This window comes from Enoplosus armatus, chromosome 14 (genome assembly GCF_043641665.1).
Source record: "Enoplosus armatus isolate fEnoArm2 chromosome 14, fEnoArm2.hap1, whole genome shotgun sequence".
Taxonomy (NCBI): domain Eukaryota; kingdom Metazoa; phylum Chordata; class Actinopteri; order Centrarchiformes; family Enoplosidae; genus Enoplosus; species Enoplosus armatus.
Genome location: NC_092193.1, coordinates 12,714,751 through 12,738,586, shown reverse-complemented (window position 1 = coordinate 12,738,586; position 23,836 = coordinate 12,714,751). Strand labels below are relative to the sequence as shown.

The 23,836-nt window shown below is 40.2% G+C and overlaps 1 protein-coding gene across 1 annotated transcript in view; it reads right to left on the bottom strand.

Moving 5' to 3' along the window:
- tnr (tenascin R (restrictin, janusin)) overlaps nucleotides 1–23,836 on the bottom strand; it is a 62,166-nt gene that overhangs the window by 19,008 nt on the left and 19,322 nt on the right. Inside the window, exons 11-21 of the mRNA XM_070918478.1 lie at nucleotides 23,669–23,759; nucleotides 23,088–23,188; nucleotides 21,909–22,011; nucleotides 21,010–21,099; nucleotides 18,955–19,088; nucleotides 18,725–18,854; nucleotides 15,823–16,089; nucleotides 12,821–12,940; nucleotides 12,305–12,448; nucleotides 6,186–6,305; nucleotides 4,043–4,186 (exon numbers count right to left, since the gene is read on the bottom strand). Coding sequence (XP_070774579.1) covers nucleotides 4,043–4,186; nucleotides 6,186–6,305; nucleotides 12,305–12,448; nucleotides 12,821–12,940; nucleotides 15,823–16,089; nucleotides 18,725–18,854; nucleotides 18,955–19,088; nucleotides 21,010–21,099; nucleotides 21,909–22,011; nucleotides 23,088–23,188; nucleotides 23,669–23,759 — 1,444 coding nt within the window. The remainder of the gene's footprint in view (nucleotides 1–4,042; nucleotides 4,187–6,185; nucleotides 6,306–12,304; nucleotides 12,449–12,820; nucleotides 12,941–15,822; nucleotides 16,090–18,724; nucleotides 18,855–18,954; nucleotides 19,089–21,009; nucleotides 21,100–21,908; nucleotides 22,012–23,087; nucleotides 23,189–23,668; nucleotides 23,760–23,836) is intronic.

The following is a 23,836-nucleotide window of genomic DNA, read 5'->3' as shown; positions in this document are numbered from 1 at the left end:
TCATCGATACCGTTCAACCCCCATTTCATCCCCTAATGCTTGATCCTTATTTCATCCCACCTCTCGATATCGATCCCTCTCACCCCTCTGTCCCCAACCCTCAGACATCCCCCCACCTGATATGTCATTCCAATAACAAATTTTCATTCCCAAGTTATTTTACAGCTTTGGTGATTAAAGTAACTCTACATACTTTGTACTATAAATATTATAATCAATATAGTCGAATGAATATGTTAATATAGTTGCAGGAGTTCTAAATATTTTACCATAAAACAATTAAGATCCCAGATTTTATGGGGACACATGTTCTTAAAAATACATTAAACTGTCAAAGACGCCTCAATTGCCTGAAGAATGAAGATGTGTCTGTAATTGCAGCACTCTCAGCACTTGGTGAACAACTATCAGCCAGAGCTCAGTGAAGGTGCCCGCAGCAAGGATCTCTGCTGCTTCAAAAACTTGCCAAGCACTTCTCAGCAAGTGGGCTCAACACATCTGAGGGAAAAAAAGTCCCGGTGCTGCAGCCTACAGGCTTATAGAGACACCCGTAGCAAAATCCCGTATTTTTCCAGCCCTATAGCTTAAATATCAGTCTTTAGGGAGCTGTCTTACTCTGTGTTGAACTCTTGAGGCATGGAGGCCAGACAACAAAACAACTCTCAGCTGTGGTTAAGAGGCTTGGGAACCAACAAAGGAACTCCGCCCAAAAAAACCTGAATGGCGGAGGCAGTCTTGGCCACATTTTGATATGAGCCAGACTCATCCCTTTTTCTCCCCCGTCACTAAACCTGACAGCAAAAAACTTTCACTGACCCTTCATCTCTTGTACATCACATTTTTACATTTACACAGGTGCTGTGTGTTGTATAATACATGGACCAGAAAAGCTCACAGTTAACAACTCCTTTCAAGATACTGCCTTGTACGAAAGTGGGTCTGTGTTTGAGAGGGTTGGCTATGTTCTTTTATGTTTTGTTGATTTAGACTAACTTGCTTTTCAGAATATTTTTGTCTTTCAACCACTTATTTACTACTGGGAGAGCTGAAAAGCTCATTCAGAAGTCTTCACACCTTCCTTGTTTGGACTTTCAAACTTTTCAGTTTGATCCGAACCAAAATTACAGGTGTGAAACCTCCCCCTGACCGAACCAATCAATGGTCTCGTTCTCTCTCACAGCCCGTTCACAATGTGACATTTTCACTTGAGCGGAATAGCCTGAGAAAACAAGCTGTGAGAGAGGAACAGAAAAAGGCTTTAAGATTTCAATTAGGAAGTTTAATTAACAACAGGGGAAGATCCCTCTGAAGTTGGGGTTGACTAAGGTGCCCCCTGGTTTGACATGTCATTTTCTGGTGCGTGTTTCTTTGTACACATGTACTTACATGTACTTACATGGGACCCACATAGTACACAGCTGTGTATAGTATGTTTGTACTGGGAGGCTGGCACTTGTGTTGTGAGATTTTTTTAAATACAATTTATTGTCCAAAAAGTCTCAAAGAATACAGTTTATACATTTGATATTTGCCCAAGAGGAGCCCTTGATTAAACTTAGAGATTGTCTCTCATTATTTTTTTATTTAAGTTTTTGTTCCTTAATAAAATGAGGTAAAGCTTTAAAGAGTAGTATAATTGAATTCAACTATAAGATATGAATGTTATCCTTTTTGAAGGCCCTATTCGAGGACAAAGTTAAAGTACATAGAAGAAAACAAGTACTGTAAAGGCCAAGGTACCCGTGTTGATTAATAACTGCATCACAGGTCCAGCTTGTTAATATGTGTACGACACATTGCAGGATATATTTTAATAATATTGGTATGAATTTGATAATGGCAAGAATACATTTTGTGTGTTCCACTCAGAGAAAAGCGACAAAGGCAAGCACCCAACCGTTTGCTGATTCAATAAGACATGGTATTCAAAACAAAACAAAATCCTTGTCCTCTTTGCTCGCTCCATGGTGTTGCCTACATCACAGCAATTTCCCAAATTCTTTCTTTTATATGAGAGAGTCTTACCAGGGTAGAAATGCATGTTGTTGTTTTTTTTTGTTCTCTGGAGAAGCTGAGCTACATGACGTACTAGGCAGAGCATCTGTTTCCAAATTAGAATCACCTTAAACTGCCAAGAACATTTGTTTATGTATGAGTTACTATATGCATACAGCATTGACATGGTTGTAGGTGCACCTCATTTTCCTGAGCTCCATTTATGTTTTGAAGTCTCTGCAGCCCAGAGTTTGTTTCTGTTCCGAGCAGTTTGTCTCTGCTGCAGTGCAGGACAGGTAGCTCTGGTTCTCCTTGGGGGATATGAACTCCTCTGCTGACTGAAAAGTTTTTGTGTTTTTTTTTCTGCAAGAACCGTAGAAAAAACTAAGTTTACAGAGCTGCAACTCAGCTAAACTGGAGCAATTCCTTCACCCCAAACTTTCCTCTCAATGAAGCAGCCCATGAAGGTGAATATAATTAGAGAGGTGGGTCACCTTGAGGTGAAGCAGGCAAAAGTTGAACAGAGAGTTCACAAGTTTAATCTTCCCGATAGCTTGTGTCTTTGACCACGTCAAAGTCCCCAGCAAGATACTGACTCCTGTGGCATACGTGACTCTGCAACGGGTGTTGCACAGAGATAAAGAATCAAAGATTTCTAACTGTGTCGGAAAAGCTAAAAAAGTTGTACTGTAAAATGCCCCAGAATTAAACTGTATCCTTTTTTCTTGTATCCTGTCTGATGCAAACATCCATCCATCTAGTGCTGGGCAATATAAACGCTACAAACACTCACTGCCATAGACGATATCCAAGATAAGAATATAAGAAACTTCAATAAACTATTGATAAATTACATTGCATAAAAATACTACATACTAACAAGAAATTACATCACAGATATGAAGCTATGCAATTATATGTCAGTCTTTTAAGAATGGACATCCCTCTTCCCAAATAGGCACAGCAGGGTTAGTTGAGTTAGCAAAACACACCACACACTACTGTTTTTGTTGAATAGTTAGACGGGAGAAACGAGGGCTCCTTCAGAGGAGACTTCAATGTGTTGGCACAGAAAGTGACAACGTTACACATAAAGAGCTGTTGTGGATAAACAAGGTAACAAGACGTGGGTGGTGTGGTGAAACTTTGCTTCTTAAAGCCTTTTTTGGCCATGAAGTGGATGAAACAGTAACAAACGGGCTACATGAAACTTACTGTAAAGTTGGACACAAAACAAACTAATCATGTGCAGTATACTGTTGACTTAAGATGAAAACAAAAACAGGAAATATAACAAACTATGTTTATCACCTGAAACATCGCCATCACCATCCAATAAAGCATAATCTAAAACACCAGCAATTAGACCCCCTGGAACGAACAGCGAGGCTCTCAGATAAACCCCCCCGCACCTCTGCATCTCCTGCTAGGGAATCTAAAGTAATCTAATCAACAGAAATAGTGACTTCATGCGTATTGTGACATTGTCACGGCTCAGTTAGTACTGGAGAAATGATTCGCTGTTATATCGAGGGGAATTAATTAAAACGAATAAGACTTGCAGCTACACCAGCCCGGCATCCTCTGGTGCGTCACCTAACACACACTGACTTTGTTACAGTTAATTTAGGTTAATATATATAGACGGAAACAGAAACTAAACTAAATCACCTCAGGCATAGCCCAGCCCTACATCTATCCATAAACCCCTCCATTCATCCATCAAATTAATTGCCACTTTTCTAGGTTAGTCTTGGTGTTGGTGATTAACTTGTATGTTACATAAGCACTGGTTATATTTTTTGTTGTATCACATACTTCTGTGGTTGCATCCACTGCATTTGACTCATCCTAACGACTTTAGTGTGTAGCCATTGCCCTTGGTCAAACACAATGGCAGAATTCCTAATTAACACGCATATTATTTTGGTGCGAATGAAACTGAGCACCCGGAGGAAACCCTGCTGCTGCCGAGGCAACAACGCAAATGACTGAGTCACTGTGCCGCCCACTGTACTGACACCAGCTGAATAAAATGAGCACATACGTGTTTGGAGGTTGGTGATGACGGTGCCGCTGGTGAGGGGTCCTTTGGTGGCGTAGAGGGCTACAGAGTAGGTGGTGCTTGGCTTAAGGTTGGACAGCTGGTGCTCCTGCTTGTTGCCTTCCACAAGGAAAGTATCAGCTGTCACTGGAAAACAGAAGTAAAACACACATATGTTTCGTACATTTACACCATCTCATAAATCTTATGCTTTTACTTTTGTCTAAATAGATACATTAAATTGTATCTCTTTGAAAAATGCAAAACAGCATGGGGAAAATGGCACATTTGAATCACAAAGCCTGAACTGAAGGATATCTGCACTAATTATGCTTTTAGGGACATGAAATATGCTTTTGGGGACATCTCTGCAGAAAAAGCCACACTATTATTGTATTTGACTCTAAAATATGAAGGAATACTCTGTAATATACCCGAAATACAAGACAGAAAAAACATTCTTCATCACTGATCTTATCTAAATGCATATTCCAAGAATCATTTGAAGGTATTTTTATGACTAATGTATCTGTCTAACCAATTTAAACAGAGAGAACACGAATACATTTCCATTCAATTACCAATCTCGATTTTCAGTCATAAGTAACTGTCTCTGAACTGAAAAATTACTAATGAAGAAAATGATTGACATGAGCTCAAATTGATTATTAAGATATTTAATATAACTGCTGTAGTGTCAGAGGCTCACTGACAGGATCTTGTTGCATTAAGAGAGTTTTAATTAATAGTAATAATGATGAGAGCTGCATCAACGTGCCAATATTCCCTTTAGAGTGGGTTATTTCCTTCTTTTCAACTGTCTATTCAGTGACATATTTGTAAACTTCACAGTGACAGTGATGCCAGTGAGGATATGGACAAACTCTATTAATCTATTTTATATGAAGTTTGAGTGACTGACACCATGATGGTTGGGATTTTATGTGGGTGTTCCTGGTTGCCGATAAAAATCTTTTTTGTAATGCAGGACAATGCTCAATGAATTATGAGATGTATTGACCTTGATTTAATACACTGACACTCAAGGGAGTTTGTCCACAACTTACATTGCACTTCTCTAAACCCTGACCAGGGCTGGTTTCCAAATATGTGTCCAGCATATAGATACCGTCTCTGTATCTGAGACGATCTGGCTGCCGTCCAATCAGTCAGTCAGTCTGGGTGTAATTTACACATCGACTCCAAGAGCTGAGTAATACAGATTTCCCTGGATAACTCCAGGCATGGCTTAGTCAGTGGGGTCATGCGCAAAAGAGAAATATGCTTCCAATAACATTTTCTCCAGCCAGTTTATAAAAGTCAGGGGAGAAAATAATGGTCGAGATCAAGTGTCATTAAACGTCTGACTGGTGAGTTTAAAAAATATCTTTGCAAAGTCTAATGACTGCCTACACAGGGTGATGTTGTTGAAAAATAAAATTCCTTTGAAACTTTTTATACTTTCATATTTCAGCACTCTAGCTGTGTATGTCAAGTAGCTGTACGTTCTAGTTCTGGCACTCATCCACTTGGTTCAGGGAGCAAATTATAAACTGACTCTGAGGGGCCAAGCAATATGGCTATCTTTTACCTATCTGGATAAGGCTGTCAGGCAGCGGAGACATGGAGTGCATCAGAAACGTATGCCGTGTTAAAACTATTTATGTCAAGGCTTAGTAGCTCAACCAAGCATAAGGAAATGTTCTGAAAGCAAGACAAATGGGTCCATATTGCCTCAAAGGATCACACTGAAAACCTTGATGGTACCTGTCACATCTCGGCACGCTGCACCTGAGTGACCTAAAACAAATCTGCTCATTATGCTCTGACTGCAGTCTGATCTTACCGCAGTCAGTGTTATCACTCTATAAGATTTAAATCATTTGATTGTGCAGAATGGGTTGAGAGCTGATCGCAGTAACAACTTGGTAAGTGAATATTTACTTAAATGGTGCTTTTCCAATTCAGGGTCCTGAAAAATTAACTGGTAGTGAATTTAAGGAGAACATTGTGGTGGTGGTGAGACGAACAACAACTGTACATTCCTTAATTAGTCTAACTCTTGTCTATCTTTTGATGGTGGTTAATGAATCCATCTATTCATTGTCTAATAAACAGCCTCTAGACGGCAGTTTGGACTACTCACCCTGGTTGTGCGTGAGGGTCAGCACGTAGTTGTCGACACTGGAAAGAGGGGGATTCCACCTCAGCAGGGCTCCTTGTGGAGTGATGTTGAGAGCTGTCAACTCCGCTGGCATGTCCATCGCTAGGATAACAACACGACAAAAATATAAGCTCAATGTAGTGACAAAAACAACAATAATAAGAGATCAGTTCTTGGGACATTTCTGAGAAATCGTCAGTGACATCGGGCTAATATGACAGCTGTGGATCACACTCTAAAAAAAGTCCACTCACTGCAGTCTTCAAATGTTTTTTGTTCAATTTAAAATGATACAAAACGGGGAAAAGCAGCAATTCCTAACATTTGAGAAGGTGTAACCAGAGATGATGAAAAACAATCAATTATCAAAATAGTTGCCAATTAATTTTATGTTTATAGACTAATTGATTGATTGACTAATTGCTTTAGGTCTACTGATAATAATGCAAGTCGGGAAGGTTCACAAAGCTCTTAACTTGCCCTTAGCTCCTGGGTGCTCATTCATGAATTTGTACACAAACTATGGAGCTATGTCATAGTTGGGGATGCCATTTTGTATACAGTAGATAGTGGTACAATTGCAAAAAGACGTAAAGACGTGCGATTACACCTAAATAACTTTGAATGGCAAAACCATTATTCAACCCACATCTGAGTTATAATTATATTATAAAACCCAGACACAGAGGAGCTTGGCATTGATACTGATTAATAATGACTCTCTTTGCCATTTTGATCACTGTTTCCTCAATTCAAACACACATCAAAGAGAAATTATGCAGTAAGCTGTAGAAAGTCTTTGAGTGTTCTCCTGAGCCTACTGTTTCCCCACCCTCTTCCTAATTTCATTCTCAGACTGCTGGACATGCCAAAATTGAGTTTGAATTTAATTATACCTTTAACCTCAGTGTTTCAACCCCAATTTCTCCTCAGGCGTGTTATTTTGGCACGGCAGACAGCGTGGCAGGAGAACACAGAGCCCTGCATGTGTTCCAATGCTCTGTCCAGATGAGGTAATTAATATTGCCCTGCCCTCATCAGAATAAAAAAAAAAAATTGTGCTCATTAGCGCCGAAGTGAGTTTGAGTCTTTCTTATCGCTGCAATAGATGAACAAACCTGATTAAAATCATTACTTTAATTGCAAAAAGGTTTAAGTGAATTTAATGGAGGCTTGCCAAGTCAATTAGAATGGCGATAGAGATGGAGTAGAGATGGCCAAAAAAAGCAAAAAAAATAAACAGGTCATCCTCCTTCATCAGGCCCAGTGATAATCCAATCATCACTCTCCATCGCCTGAATCACAGGCTTGAGCCAACTACGTCATGCTCTGCATCTGAAAGTCGAGCCCCAGTGCTCGAGATCATGTTTGGTTTCAGGACAAGAGAAAATGTTTGGAAAAAAGAAACAAAGGCTGCTCTGGGACTATAGTATGGGGCTGTGGTGCAGTCACACGATTAATCCCTGAGTGTCAGCTGCCAAAAAGCACTGCATTTACATGCTATATTGCCAAATTCTATCCAGGAAAACAGGAAAGCCTGGACATTGAGATAATGATCATGTGAATTTGGCTGACTCTTCCAGTAATAATCTGCTGTTTCCACAGATCAATGACTACAGAACTGACTACAACGCAAAATCACAAAACAAAGCATGCACAAACACCGGCATGATCCTTCCACATAGTAGCTGTTTTGCTTCTAACGCTAATTGCAGTGTTTGCCAAGGATGTCTTTGAAGGGGTCAAATGGGCCAAGTCCTACTTTTCTAAGGGGTCACTGCCCGAGGGAGGCAGGAAACAATATTGTGAAAGCTGTACACCCGGGGAATGCTACAAATAACATCAAAATGATATGAGGATTGATATTAGACATATCATTTTAAACTTACAACTTTGTTTAACTTTTTGCTCCAAACAAAAGAGAATTTTGGTTAATAATTAAATCATATGAATCCATAATAGAGAGATCAACTAGACCCCTTTGTTTCAGCAGGGTTTAACTGTGCCACTGACAAATACTTTAATTAGTATTTTGCTTGAAGTCAACTTCAAAGAACTTGATAATTCATCTGTATCTACAAAATCAGACCAATTTATTGTAGCTCACATTTAGTAATTAATAGCTTCATACTGTGATACTTGAAATTACTTTTTCCATCGTTCTAATCATTACATTCAAACGTGGAATAATTAGTGGTGAATGCTGTGTAGTTGTCTAATGACAAACATCTCATCTGACAACTGAAGCTGAAGGTATCAGATATCATAACTGTCTCTTCTTTGGCTGCTGAGCTAATGTTAGCGAATGTTAGCCTCACAGACGGGCAGAACAAGCTGCTGCTCAGCTTTGAATGTCCAACGGTCCTGATAAAAGTGATTAAGATATTGATGTGACCAAAAGTATAACTGTTTAGCTTTAGCCGTCAGTCAGTACTATCGTCGCAAACCCTGTTATTGCTTAAAGAGCATAATAACAAAAGTTTTCTTCAGGTAAATGTGTTGAATTCAAGTTTGTTGGTGTGCTATTAAATGTCTGAATCATTCTGACTATTTGTGCTTTGCTGAATGTGTTATTTTTAGGGACACCCCAGCTGTGATGGTTGACCATGGGGTCAGTCTTTGTGGTGTGTCTGTGGCCATTATAGCAGACAGTACAGTTAGTAAGACACACTGGGCCATTTTACTCCCCGGTCTATCTCTGCAACCCCTCCCATTGCTGTGGAAGCTGTGCTGCCTCACTATACAAAAGAAGCAGGTTATCAGTGTGTGAGTGTGCTCTTCACGTTAACCCCGGAGCTGCGCTGGATGTGTTTGTGGCACAATGCTTATACCTACTCATGCGGGGCAGCCACAGCCATGCAAACCTTTTACCTGCATGTGAGCTGCGCTGCCATGAAGCTACAGGGACACTGTTCAATGCTGGTCTTAAATTGTGAATGTACCACATGTGTTAGTAAATTTGCTTACAAGTACATTTATTTGGAAAGTGAGACATGACCAATCATTATACCCAATCAGTAGGTAACGATTAGTTATCGGTGTTGTGCCACTCAGCTCATTAAGTAAATGGTCGTTATGTAGATTCACAGGAAGTAAACATTAGCATTAACATTAACATAGCAGTCTGTTCTGAAGTGTGAAATTTCTCTGAGTCTGTACACCACAAGAGCTATCATAATCCTTTATTCAGGAACTATTTCTTAGCTTTTAATAACTGGTTGACCTGTAAGTAACTACCATTTTCTGCCCTTTTGTTAAGTGTTAAGTGAAAAAATAATAGAGCACTTGGTTTAAATGACTTTAATTGATCATAATGTGAGTGGTGACTTGCAGCACTTTAGTAGACATGTCGCTCTGAGACCGTGACACGAGTAGCAGGGCCCAGAATGCTAACCTGAAAGCTGCAGGCTGATACACACCAAAGATAAGACCAGACTAACAAGCCTTGCTGTTGTCTCGACAAGAAGAAAAAAGGTTTTCAAAGATGAAAGCATACTCTCTATTTATTCTTTTTTCCTTTCCCTTTACAAGATTGTGACAGCTGCAGAGAGAGACAGGATAGAGGGGGGCCAGGCAGGAATTGAACCCGGGCCACTGCAGCAGATCTGTTGACTCTCTTACATTATTCTCTCTTATTTACAGTCTCTATTTTGCATCTCTTCTTTTGCCAATAACTCTGCCTTGCAACATGTCCCATAGCCATATATTTCTTCTAATTCATACTTTAGCTGCGTTGGTTCTCAGAAATTTTGATTTTGTGGCAATATTTTAACAAAGCATCCATTTAAAATACAAGTGTACTCATCTATCTTCTCTTGAAATAGCTGGTAGAAAGAAATAGACAGGTAGGGAGGACTTTAATGGTCTGTCTCTGAACTTCAGTTTTGGGTAGAGTGATACACGAAATCCTGACACTTTGCTAATGAGCTAACGAGCCCTCCATTAAACGCACCTTCACACAGTCCATTTAGTGTCAACCCTCCCAAATTCATCTTTAGATTAGCAGTACCTGCTGTGTTAGCAAAATGAAATATGGCTCCCTGCTTCTTCATCCCCTCTGACAATAACTGATTACGGAAGTGAAGTAAGTAGCAATTGCGGCGTTATTCAAGTCATTACATACTTGGCCAGGCAATGCTGGATTACTCTTCCAAATCCCCTGTTTATGTATTGCTGTTGAAAGCAGCGTTAAAATGTCCCTGGTTGGGCATTGTGCGATGTGAGGAAAATGTTATTTACCATTTCTAACAAGCTTGACTTTGGAGTTGTGTTCTTTTGAGGCTATTACAGCCCCAATGGCTCTGCTCATTGTAAGTACACTGGGATTGTTAGAAAGGAGAGCTGATAATAAAGAATTGGAGGGGAAGAGCAAGACAGAGATGAGAAAAGAGAGTGAAAGTGAGAGACAGAGACTCTTTCAGCTTCTTCTTTTCTCACTGGATTCTTGAACCTGGCGGCTGCTGGTGAATCAGGTCTCATTGGCATGCAAACACACCTTCTGCTCTCCTCAGCTCCCTCGCTCTCTTTTCCTCTCTCTCTCTCACACACACACACACACTGAAGATTATGCACACAGCACTGGGAGAGTGTGTTAATCTTACATTAGTGGAAGAACGGTGTCCCATATGTACATGCACGTGTGTGTGAGTGAGGTTTTATGTTTTTCTAACTTATGATTCAGTGCTAAGTTAAGAGTCTGAAAGCAAGAGAGCTTGAGGGTCCTCAATGAAGAAATAGAGGGGAGACACCGAGAGAGAAGATTAAAGAAAGAAGGGATGAAGCAGAGAGGAAATAGAGAGGACAGAGGAGAGAGGGATACTGAGAGAAAGAGAGACAGAATGGGAGAGACAGAGAGAGGCGTAACGATACAGAAGGATCGAGTTGAGGCAAAAGTATAAAGAGATAAGAAAGGGAGGGAAGCAGAGAGATACAGGAGAGTGAGATGGAGTTGGGAGTAGGTTACCAATTACTGGGTCATGGAGTGGACAGTTTCATCTATTGCAGCAGCAAAGATTGCACCTCCTGCAATGTCAGCTGTACCCTTAGATTTGGTCTGACGTCTGTATGTGTGTGTGTGTGTGTGTGTGTGCGTGTGTTGCTCTTTTTAGCACACATCTCCCAACGCACAGCTGTTATTGTTGTGGGAAGAACAATTGGTCTGAAAGTCTAGCGGAGGAAGAGGAATCCTTCATTCATTTTACATGGCAAACGTTTTGTCCCCCTGCCGCCCACTCACAGCGAGACGTTCATCAAAGAGTTGTAGACGAAAGGAGTGAGGAGTGTGGTTTTAATGCAATGCGATTTCCTGTTGTACAGGAGCAGAACATTACAAAAGCACATCGAAAGAAGACTACAGCGTTTTCACAGTTTATTAGGTACACCTAGCTAAAACTAATGCAGTCTAATACAACAGTAAATCCCTTCTCCATGAAGTCATAATGTTCACTTTTTTGTTGAAACTGTTTTAGAGAGGTGTTAATTCAACTTGATGATAACTGTGGAAGATGTAGTTGGGTGCAGTTGCCAGGCAGTGGTTGTTATAACGAGCGATTAAACCAAGAAACCCTGGAATGAGGCAGCCTCCTCAACCATCCTGCTGCCAATACAACAGGGGTGCTTTTCTAATCAAAGCATGTTCTCCTCTAACCTGCTACAGTCCATGTGACTGACAAATGGCCCACGAAGGAGTCTGAGACAGGATTTTGTTTTTCTGTCTCTGCACTGTGCACATGTAGCCTGGTCAGGACCTCAATGAGCAACCGACAAATGGCCAGAAAAACAGAGACAAGTGTGAGTGACATGGACACAGCTGCACAGGTTGTTGTAAGTTATCTCACAGAAATATTAACCCTTGAACGGACACTTCTTCTATCTTCATGAGAAACAAAGATCATAAAAGTTAACTGCTCCCAGCAACTGCTTCTGAAGCTCCCATGCTGACTAAAAATGACGGCGGCGGACGAATAGTCACTCACTACTGATTGGTTAGGGCTCCCGCCTGATTATCAGGCTAGTGCAGGCGTAGTTTGCTTGGTTGCATGGCTGTGTTCTCTTCTCTTCTATTTTTTGTGGCCCTAATAATGTTTCCTAACAACACCTACCTGTGAAGACGGAGGTGCTGACCACTTTGCTCTCCTGACTCCCTCTGACAGCGATGAGGCTGATCTCGTATTCTGTAGCAGGAAACAGGCTGGACAAGGTGTAGTTGGTCACATCGCTGTCAATCACCACGCTGTCTACTCGACCTGCAGGAGATACCAGAGAGAGACCAACGTCAGACCTGTTGTCATCACTCTGATCGTACGTTTCTTTATGTGCAGGGTTATAATGCTTATCCAACTGCTGTGTGTTTTGTATCACAGAGTAAATATTTCATCAATACAGAATTTTAATTAAAATTTCAATTAAATTAGACTGATAAAATGTTACAATTAATTAGGTCTAACAGGGTGTGTGACAAGCTTCCCTGCACCAAAATATCTATCAGAGAGCTGCAACACCAAATACCATGTTCATTTAACTGTAACATTAAACTGTAACATTATGGAGTGTATGCTGATATAATAAATGTCATGTCATAATGAGACAGACGTTGCAGTATGTAAGGAATATGCTACCTCTGGCTGACTGGTAGGACAGCTTGTAGTATTCAAATGGAGCCAGTGGTTTGATCCAAGAGATAGTCACCGCGTCTTCGGTCACATCTGATACCGTCATCTCTTTTGGTGGGTCCATGCCTAGAAGGGAGATGATGGGTGGGGAAGTGTTAGCATAGGATCAAAATGACGATCAAAACACGAGAGACTGAAGGTTTCAAACGATGTCTACAGGACGATCCTGCTTTAACGCTTGACAGATGAGTTTATTCTGATCCCAGACGTACAATAGGAGGGCATTATGTGTGTATTCTGAAGCAAGTTCAGGAATTTACATAAAAATCAAAAATAATCAGTGCCCTTGAAAGCCCAAGTATTCCAGTAATCCTTGCTTTGTCCAGTTTTAATCTCCTTTTCATCGCATTTACATGAACAGACCTCTCATTGGTCTGTGGAAGCATTTTGTAATGCAAATTTGTAAAATAAATAAACACCATCAAAAGATATTCCAGGAGAAATCTAGGTCCATTGTTCTAAAAGACCACAATGGGCGACATTAGCATTGAGACTGAGCAGGGTTTACTCAGAGGAGACACCCCCACAACCCCCCTGCTGACAATTTGTTTTATGTGTCTCTCGAGACTATCGAGCTGCCATGGAAAAGGTTATGGCAAAAACAATGTGAGCAAGCAATTAAACTGATGAAAGGTCCTTAGCTACAAGAGAAAGAAATAGAGGGATAAAGAAAGTTAGAGAGGGGGAAAGAAAAAGACAAAAAAGAAGAGGATGAGATTAAGAGATCACTTCCATCTCTTGGTGTGGACAAAGGGCGAAACAGGCAGCGCTTGTAAACCAACTGCTCCACTCTCTTTCCTGCTTTGACCAAAAAAAGAATAATGGCTATTAAAGCAGAGGGGGGAATTTATAACTCCTGGCCTTGAACTCATTTAAATTCCACTTGTATGACATACAGTAGTAGCATTTATATAAGTTGTGATTATTCATGCGTGCATATCTTAGGTGTGCTTTGGCATAGGTGGTGCCCGAAAATAACGGCTTGAAAATTGTGATTTTCTGAGAGTCTGAAGGGGAGCAGTTACAGGATAGTTCTGTCCGAGATATCTGCTGCTATTGACTTTATCCCCCTGGAAGATCACAATTCAATTTGCACTGTGTAAGCTAATAACTGAATGTGGCCCTCAGGCTGAGCTCCTTTAAAGCACCGTTTGAACTGACCATAGAGTGACTATCAGTCTGATAAACCAAACCAGCTGCTATAATGGTTAAAACATTTCAAATGCAATAAATGTAACGCTATAAGCACATCTAATTATACAAAGCAACCCGGGGTGCAGTCTCTCATCAATGCTCACATTCAAACATGCAAGATCAAAGAAGGACAGCAGAATTACCAAAGTCTAACGGCAGGTGCAAGAAACACTGTACATATGTCTCAAAACCCCCGTCCAATTTCACCCTCAAAATCTGCTCATCATCACGTGTGGCTGAATGTAAAGAGAGACAGAGAGTGCTTGAAGCTGCCAAGGTATTATATGAAACTGGCATAGTAATCAGATGACAGCACGCAGGTGTCTCTGGCACTGATGCAAAGTTAATATCTCTATTGTTCGATGCTGACAGTCGCCGTTTCTCTATTTGTCTTCAATCCTCTCTTATTGTCTCTTTTGATGCTTCTCCTATTGTCTTAATTTGTAGCAAAAATAAACAGAGATTGTCTTTTCTGTCTCGCCCCTCTCAGGCAGGTTATCATACTTACCCTCTTCTCATTCATTCTCTTCCCAGACGTGAATAGCACACTCGTAATCAAAAGAAATGTTTCTGAGAGCTCCTTCTTTACAACAAACCAATTAATGAGAAATTACACAGTAATACTGTATCATATATTACAAAGAAAGAGAAAGGTGTGAAGGATCATTGCTGCGCAGTCTGAAGAAAAATATTTTGATCAAAAGAAATGGAGAGAAACTGTGAATAAGTGGGAGGAGATAAAAAAAAGGCTAGATGGAAAATAATCAATTCAAATGGATAAGCAGAAAACAGAACACAGTACAAAGCAAGAGCAGACGGCTTCTCTTACACTAAATATTACACCTACAATTGGAGCCCTCACACTGCACCTGTCCTCCCCCTCTCTCACCTTTATCGTCTCTGTCCTTGTCTTTATTAGAGAACCATTTGTCAGCAGTTTCTCAAATATCCCTCCAATGTTATAAATGCGTATGAAACATAAAATAACACTCGATCATTATACAGACTGACGTCAGTTGTCTGATACCACAGAAGAATAAAACAAGCTTGTATTTTTGGAACTGTGTCTCCAAGTCTGGCAAAAAAATAAAATAAAATAGAAAATAAAAACCCCAAAGGCAGATCTCTAATTACAAAACTCATCCTGCTGCGGGTCTGTGCTCAAACAGCATTTTTGCAAATACATATTTAATTTAAAATCGCTTTGTATTTCCATTTCTTACGCCCATTTTTCTCCTTTTTCCTTTTCACTTACACTCCCCTCTTTTCTTTCTAAAAATACTTTCTTTGTTATTCCCAACCTCTGTTTTCCTCCTTAATCCTAAATGGGATTCAGGGACATTTCAGTGCCACCTGTCTCAATAAACCCCCAGAAGAACAGTGCAGCCCATTCATAAATGTGATTAATATGATTAGAGCTGAAAACAATTAGTCAATTAATTGAATAAATCAAACTAATCTTTGTAGGGCTGGTGGGACAAAACAAGCAATTTAAAGACCTCAGGAAATTTCTTTAGGAAATTGTGATGGACATTTTTCACTATTTTCTGACATTTGAGGACCAAACAATGAATCGATTAACACATAATGTAAATACGCTGACCATGCATAGACAAACAGTAGTATGAACTAAAGATGTATAACTACTAAGACAGATCCAATAAACCGTTATTATGCTGCTCATGTTTATCTATCCTCATTCGTGTCATCCCGAGTTACCTTTGACACCTTTTTCATGACATCAAGCAGCTCACCTGTCGTGAGTGATGCTGTAATGGGCTCAGAGGTAACATCCCCCTGTATTGTGATTAGACTGATGGTATACGGAGTGGACGGCAGCAGCCCCTGGACCAGTGACCTCGTCTTAGAGCCGTCCAGCGTCACCTTAGAGGTGTCGGTCCCGTCGGCAGAACTGTAGCTCAGGATGAAGAGGTCAGCAGGCGGTGCTGGAGCGCTCCAGGCCACCGACACAGAGTCTGAAGTCACCTCTGACAAGTAGAGGTGGGTTACGGGCCTGATTCCTGGAGGAACGGGGGTTTAAAGGTCACCGGAGAGCTTTCAAGGACAGGTAAAAAAGCTGGACACAAGCAGAGAAACAGTGATGAAAAAAAAAAGAAAACAGCTGCCTTTGTTATCGAGATGACAGACAAGGAATTCAGTGATGGATGGAGGCAGTCCTGGATGGTGTAATAGATCGTTTATAATACAGTTGAGAAAATTAGCCTTGGGTGTATTCTTGATGGAGAAGGTGAGAGTCAGAGCAGACCACAATCATGTGGAAGTAATGGTTTAATTGGTCATAAAAAAAGAGAAACTAATGAGGTTATCCGCCATAAAGATGAAGATGTGATGGGACTGTTCACAATAAGAGGATGGAGAAATGATGATGATAGCAGATGCTGTTGTCAAAACGCATGACCTGGACAGAAGATGATGTAATGAATATGAACCAGTGTAGCAGCTGACGCAGCAACAAATGCAAGACGATTTGAATTTAATTAGCCATGTGCGGCAGGGAAGATGCAGTAACATCCAGATTAAAGGCGGCCTGTGGACTTCTCTTTGTAATCAATCATCATTTGAAACCTGCTTTGTTTACACTTGCCTGCATTTATGTTCCTCTCCTCTTTTATTGGTGAATGGCTACCTTTTATGGCACACTTCCTTCACCAACTGTCAACATGCATTACTGCCCTGTGCAGTCAGCAGAAAATTTCTATCGTGTCTGGTGTGCATGTGTGTCCCTGTGTGGAGGCTGGTAGAAGACGTGATACAAATAACATAAAGACACACTCAGCCAAACATTTCTCTCCAGAACCAGAGGTGGTCAAAAACTCCACATGGTATCTTTAAAGAGAAAAGACTATGGCTTTGCTTTACAGTAATTATGGAATTATTAACATTGCAGAAGAAGGAGTGAGTGTCAGTGTAATGTGATGACCACCCTCTGTAGGTCTTAATGATACTTTTCCTACAGCACAGAAGATGTCGATGAACTTTTACACATAAAGGTCAGTCTGCTAGTCATGAGAAGAGCTACTCGGCCTCTGAAAAAAGCTGTGCAATGATGATGTTATCGGGTTTATCTCCATTTGGGCTCAAATATATAACAGAAAGCATCATTACAAACTGGGGGCTCAGTTTAAAAGGGCATTTACTTCTAACGATTATATGCTTTTGGTGGCATTATGGGAAATGTAGAGCCCATCCTTTTTTTTGAGCTTGCCCCATACTAGGGACTAAAAGTCAGGATATCTCTCTTCCAAAAGTGCGATCACCCGATAATTTTAGTAGCCCTAAACTGTTCACAAGTATATATACAGTATATATCATAAAAAATAAATCGAAAAGAAGAAGAATGAATGATTGAATAAATAAATAAACAAACATGAATCCATTAAAATATATGTAAATGGAAACATAATGTAAATGAACAATTCTCTAGTGCGCTCTCAAAGATGTGGTGCAAAAACACTACTGCAATAAGAAATAAATGAATAAATAATAATAAGAGGTTTGCAGACGACTGCTTAAAGGATGTTGCTCCAAAGGCAGTTTGGGATTTATATTTGATCATAGTTCAAGATCAAACTTTGGATTATTCACCAGATTTCTTTCCTTATGATGAGTTCACCTGAGCGCAGGCAGACAGATGTTGCCAATATGGCCAAGTGAACAGTGGATGAGAAGATGACAGGTAATTAATTATTTTTCCTCTTGATCTGTCGCTTTATCGTCCTCTCATCTCTCCTCTCCAGATGGATAAAGTGGTGTTACCAAAGGAGCCACTGATAAAAGATGATGAATGCGATGATGATGATCTCTATGATGGTTATGATGGTAACAACTGCCACGGCGGTCACAGTGAAGAAGAAAAGAGATGATGATGATGATGATGATGAGAGCGGTGAGGAAAAGAATGACAAAACTGACAGCAGTTAAGCGCACGCCCATCATTATGACACCATCCTCTGTGCAAGCGAGAGTCACGTCAAGCTTTCTGTAAAAATAACAAAGAACCAACAGTGCTGCGTAGATTGACAGGATGGATAGACACAAGTCTGGAGAAAAGACAACTTTGTAGTGATTGAAATTCTCAGAGAAAGAGAAAACATCGAGCTCAGAAAGAGGAAGAGCGGCGCACCGAGCGTGACAGAGAGAATGTGCCGTTGAAAAGGAATCAGAAGAAACAGAAACACAAATACATTTAGATGCAAAACAGAGGTGCAATTAGGGAACACTTGTAACAAGCTCATTAGCTGACTTGAATAATTTACCTCCGCTAATTGCTTCTTCAAAGTCTTTTAGGGTTCTCCATTTTCTTTTAGAGGGACTCACCTTACCTGCTGCCACACTTTAGTTGATTATATTCACCATTCAACTTCACTACGCACCACTGTTGTTTAAACCGTTCTCGAGCTTCCTGCAGTAATAGGCTGATCTTTCATGTTTTTATCTGAGCAGAGCAAACACTCGGGTGAATTTCTCTTTGTTCTGTCTGATAATTGAATGGATTAAAGTGATGCTGTATCGCAACCTTGATAATCTAGAAAAGTTTATATATCGAGCTGTTGCAAAGAAAAAGACAAGGTTATTATAGGTTATTCAGCTAACAATAAAGCTGCACAAAAGTACACTGTTAACTATTCTCTCTACCTGTGAAGGCGTCTATGGTAGCTGCACTGCTCTGCTGTCGTCCTCTTCTCGCTGCTACAGTGATGGTATACTCAGTCCCAGGCTCAAGGTCTGTCAGAGTGGTGGATGTGACATCTTTAGGCACCGTCAGCTGGAAAAGGAAGACATAGTTAAGCCCAAATTCAATGGGAGTATATACCTGTTTAATATATCTATTATCCATTCAAAAGTTCATCTGTCCGATTCTTTACCTCAGTAGTGACGCCAGAGGAGGATGTGTAGGTGACCTTGTAATGGTCGATAGGGCCCTGGACCACGCCCCACACCAGAGTGATGGTGTTGTCTGTAGAAGCCGTCACAGTTAGATCCAAGGGCACATCCAAGCCTAACAGAGGGGAAACAATATTTCAGTAAAGCCAGAATTAAGGCAGACTACCGTTACTGCATGAGCATATTAACACTGTTACCCAGAAGAATGCACCTGAGTAGGTGTACACCAACAGGGTGAGTTACTGACGGCAATTTAAGATATTATATGACATTTCAGGGACCTTCCTACTCATCCATGACAAATGTCCTATGACTGAGTCAAGTGTAGACAGTGCATGGGACATTACCTTTTGATATTGACCTTTATGGTTCTTTTTTTATGCCTATATTTATATTTTGTATTTGTATTACTTTTCATATTGATTTTGCCCTCCCTTTGGTTGGGCTACCCCAAAACGTAATTAAGTACACAAAGCACAATGTCCTATATGTAATTAATACGCAGTTATACTCTCATGTTATGGTCTAGGATGTTTTTTGTTTGTTGCTATACTCGTAGTGCTGATTCATCCTCTTATGTTTCATATTATTGAATTCTGCATAAAAAGAAATGAAATATTGCAAAAAAGCTTTGCTGACATAGAAAACGTGGCATATTGAAAGAGAGAAGATGCAATAAATGCTGATGAACCAGATTTTTCTAATACACCTTCATGTTGCAGTCCCCTCCGCTGTAGACAAAGCATTCATGTCATGCAAATACTCCTCATTGCATGCCTTCCCTCGACCAGAACACAAACAAAAATGAATGTAAAAAAGCGTCCGCAGTTCAAGTCCAGAGAGGGACAGTTGTTGGAAGTCACATCCTCTTAAATTCAATGGAAACATTTACTGATTCACTGCAACATTGTGCAACATTTTAACAGAAAACTAACAAACTTCTGTATGTTTATCTACTGTATATCCTCCTCTTTGGTGCAGCATTGACATCAAAACCGTTACTGATAAAAAATAACAAAAAAAGCTTCCAGGAAGTTCATTTCCAAAAGGACCTTAGCATTAACATAATGATTGTGTATTTAATCCTTTTGTATTTGTTGTGTTCTTATGTTTGTTTTTCCTTCAGCAATGACCCAACTTGCCCACTGGATCATCAATGTTTCATTCTTATCTAATCCTCTACTGCACAGTTTGTCTCCATGTTTTTGGAGCTCCTTTTCAAATTTAGTTTTTCTGGGAAAAGAAGGACAGAAAGAACTTCAACTAAAACCAGTGTTAATGGAAATGATGCTTTCAGCTCTCAGCAACTCACACTAACATGAGCACTGTTGTGTGCCAGACAGACAGGAGGTGTTGTCATATTATTTAAAGCTATTTGGGAACGATGTGATAGCTGTAGTGCATTTTCAAAGTTCAAAGAGAGTGCAGAAAATAGTTGGGTAGAAAGAACTTGTTCGTAACGCAAATGGAGGCATCATTTTGCAAAGTGCAAAATACCTTCAGCCATTAAAATAATTGCGACTGGAGGAAAGATGTGCTTGACAGTCAACATTATGGGAAAGATTAGTGAAGCACCTCCATGCACTAACATTTCAAACAGAAGGTCAAATGGGGTCTTCTTTTTTTTTCTTTCTGCCCAACAACTCAAAACACAATAAAAATTCAAATAGCCGATCAAGTACTGAGGTAAGGAGAGGGCCATTAGCAAAATGGTACGCACTATTACAGCTTTAAAATGATATAATGGGAACCCAAGCTGGTAATATGAAACAACCACACACCACCCTAAAAAAAGCACAATTGTTGGCAAAATCTGATTTGCTTAATTTCTCTAAAATGGCTTTTAATGGTTGGAACAGGAGTTCTGACTGACAGCACGAACTGAGAATTACATTTATAATAACAAATGGGTCCACCAGCTTGCTCTGGAGCTGAGATTTCCAGTACAAGGCTGCTGTGATTAACTTAGCGTGTCTTACAATGCATGAGTGAATCGGCGGCTTTTTACGGTGGAGTATAAACAGTAATTCACTCACCGGTCCTGGCGTTCATTGTTGCCGGAGTACTCTGGTTGCTACCTTTCATGGCAGAAATGCCGATGCCGTACTCTGTGCCTGGCAGCAGGTCTGGGGCACAAAGACAAGAGAAAAAAAACGGTAACTAACTTAACACTCAATATAGCAGAAGAAGAAAAATCATACCGACTTGTTTTACACTCTCCTTCTCACTCAAAGTGCATGTCAATTAGATGGAGTTTTTCATAACAGCCCAATTAGCTGTACACTGGTGATGAAGTCAAGGCAAATTTACATATACATCAGTATGATTTCTGAAGAAACTCGCTTTTTTTGCCAACTGCATAATTGATCAGTGTCAAATCAATTCAGTACGTCCACAGTGAGTTTCTCAGGCTACAGAAATAAAGATGAAGAGATGAGCAATAAAAATGAGCGAGAGTGTCAGAGATTATTAGTCGAGAGAGTGTGGAGGGGGGGGGGGGGGGGGGGGGGGTGACAGAGGAAGAATGAGAGTGCAGGCAGCATCGATTGCAATGGCCCAACAGAATAACACAAGGACCTTTTGCTTCTATTCTTATGCCGGCCATGCCCTTTCCAGCACTATGGCCTTTCAGAAAAAACATCCCAGCTGACCCCTCCTTTCTGACAGCCTTTCAATATGCCCGCAGGACAACAAGCATTTCCACAGATACAATCAGTAGCCCGTCAGCCAAGTGTTAGCTCTGAGAGATAATCCTGCCATGTAAAACACACAGGCACTTCCCGGCTTCTTCAGTACACATTAGAGGCACAGTGACAATACTGATGGCATGAGGAAAAACACCACACTGAGCAAAAAACACCTACAGATGTTGATGATAAATTATTCAATAAAAGTTGACTACACCACAAATGAAAGAAGAACAACACACACTTACCTGTGAGAGTGGTCTTAGTGGTGGCTCCCTCATTACGTGGTACAATGACTTTATCATACTGGTCTCCTGCTAAAGTGCTGTACACCACCTGGTAGCCCTCCACCTACATTTAAACATATACGTTTAAACATTAACACCAGACTGAAGGAAACATTTGACAGTATTTATAACAACATAAAGGAAATACAAGGCTCGAACAAACAGCCACGTTTCAGACAGCTTTAAGTTTTACCCTGCATTACTGATGGTTCATAGAATAAATGGTTTATTTTACATTAGCCCAGTGTGATATTTGGCTCTCCGTCAGCACTCTGCAGAATCATGAGGATGAATAAATTTGTAGTGCTAACATGCATCAAGACAGACTAGCTTCATAAGTCTGGTTGTGTGGTTACTGAGCTCTGGGAGTATCATTGAGATTACTGAGTGAAACAACATTATTTATTACATTTTCATTCGGAGTAAAACATTCAGTGACCACTCGCACATAGTAAATTTGTTTGCCACATTCCTGTTACTGGTATTTACCAAGCTCACGAAAAACATACTCACCTGTGTGTGATGATTAAGTGAAAAAAAAACTGCTTTAGGGAATGTATGCAGGAAAGGTCAAGGGAGGGTGGATAAAGTCAGGGGATTAAGGAAATTAGTTGTTATTTTTTACAAAAAGTACATAATTAACACATACTCAGTGATGTAAGGGGCACCTAAGGTTGGGTTGAGGTCCTGTAGAAGCTATGAAGTATTTCAGGACTCTTCTATTGGGAGACTTAGCATGAATAGCTTCCAGTGGTGGAAGAAGTATTCAAAACCTTTACCAAGTAAAAGTACCTTCTGTATATTAGACTATGAAAATACCCCTGAAAAATCTACTTAAGTAAAAGTAAGAGAGAGGTATATTCAGCAAAATATACTTTAAGAATCAAAAGTACTTATTTTGAGCCTACCCAGAGTATTTTATCTATATAATCCCATACATATTATTGGATAAGTATTCCTTTTATTATTCCTATCTTCCTATCGTGTTTGAGTGCCAAATCAAGGCAGAACACAGCATCAAAATACAGGCAAAGATACAAAAGTGACATTTAAATGACCAAACCCGTTGATCACTCAAAATGGCTGAAAAACAAATCATGAAAATTAACTGCTAATGCTAATCCCGCCGTGTCTAATTACCTCAGCCTCACTGTTGTCCCATTCAAGCTCGAGGGTGGTGGAGGTCTTGGACACGAGCCGCAAGTTCTTGGGGGCATCGATCTCTGAGAAGAACGATAAAGCTGACAATGTTGGGGACACTGAGACCAATTCTCCGGGATGGTGAACAAGCAAACATCAGCGGTTTAAACATCATCAGACTGAGATACAGTTAGTGTCCAACTGTTAATTACTACAGTGGATTTGCATGTAAAATTATATAATTTACTGTTACATACATTTTACTTCATTTGAAAAAACTTGATTTAGATATTCTGACATCATAAGCATACATTTTACTTTAGATGAAGCTGAAAGTACTGTCATTTTGTTCACTTGTTGTTTGCACTCAAAACAAATTAGGATGATGTTTCCACAAATAATGTACTTTCTTCTGCACAAATGAGAGCAAAAATTACCCTGAACAGATGTTCACTACTATATCTAATATAGATAAACGTGTGGTATACATTAGGCCGTATGTCATCAATTTGTCATCCTCAGAGGCAGGCACAGGATCACACACACCACTATCACCACATCTGCTTGCTGTCAGACCTCACCGGTAGTAAATTCAGTGGAAATAGATCCGCTCTCATTTCCTTTCCTCACGCCGCTCACTGACACCTCGTAACGCGAGCCAGGACGCAGAACCTGTGGAACAAAAGAAGGGACAGTTCAGTCTGTTTAATCTCTTTGCATGGATTTTTCGTTTGTTTTTATTTTATCTC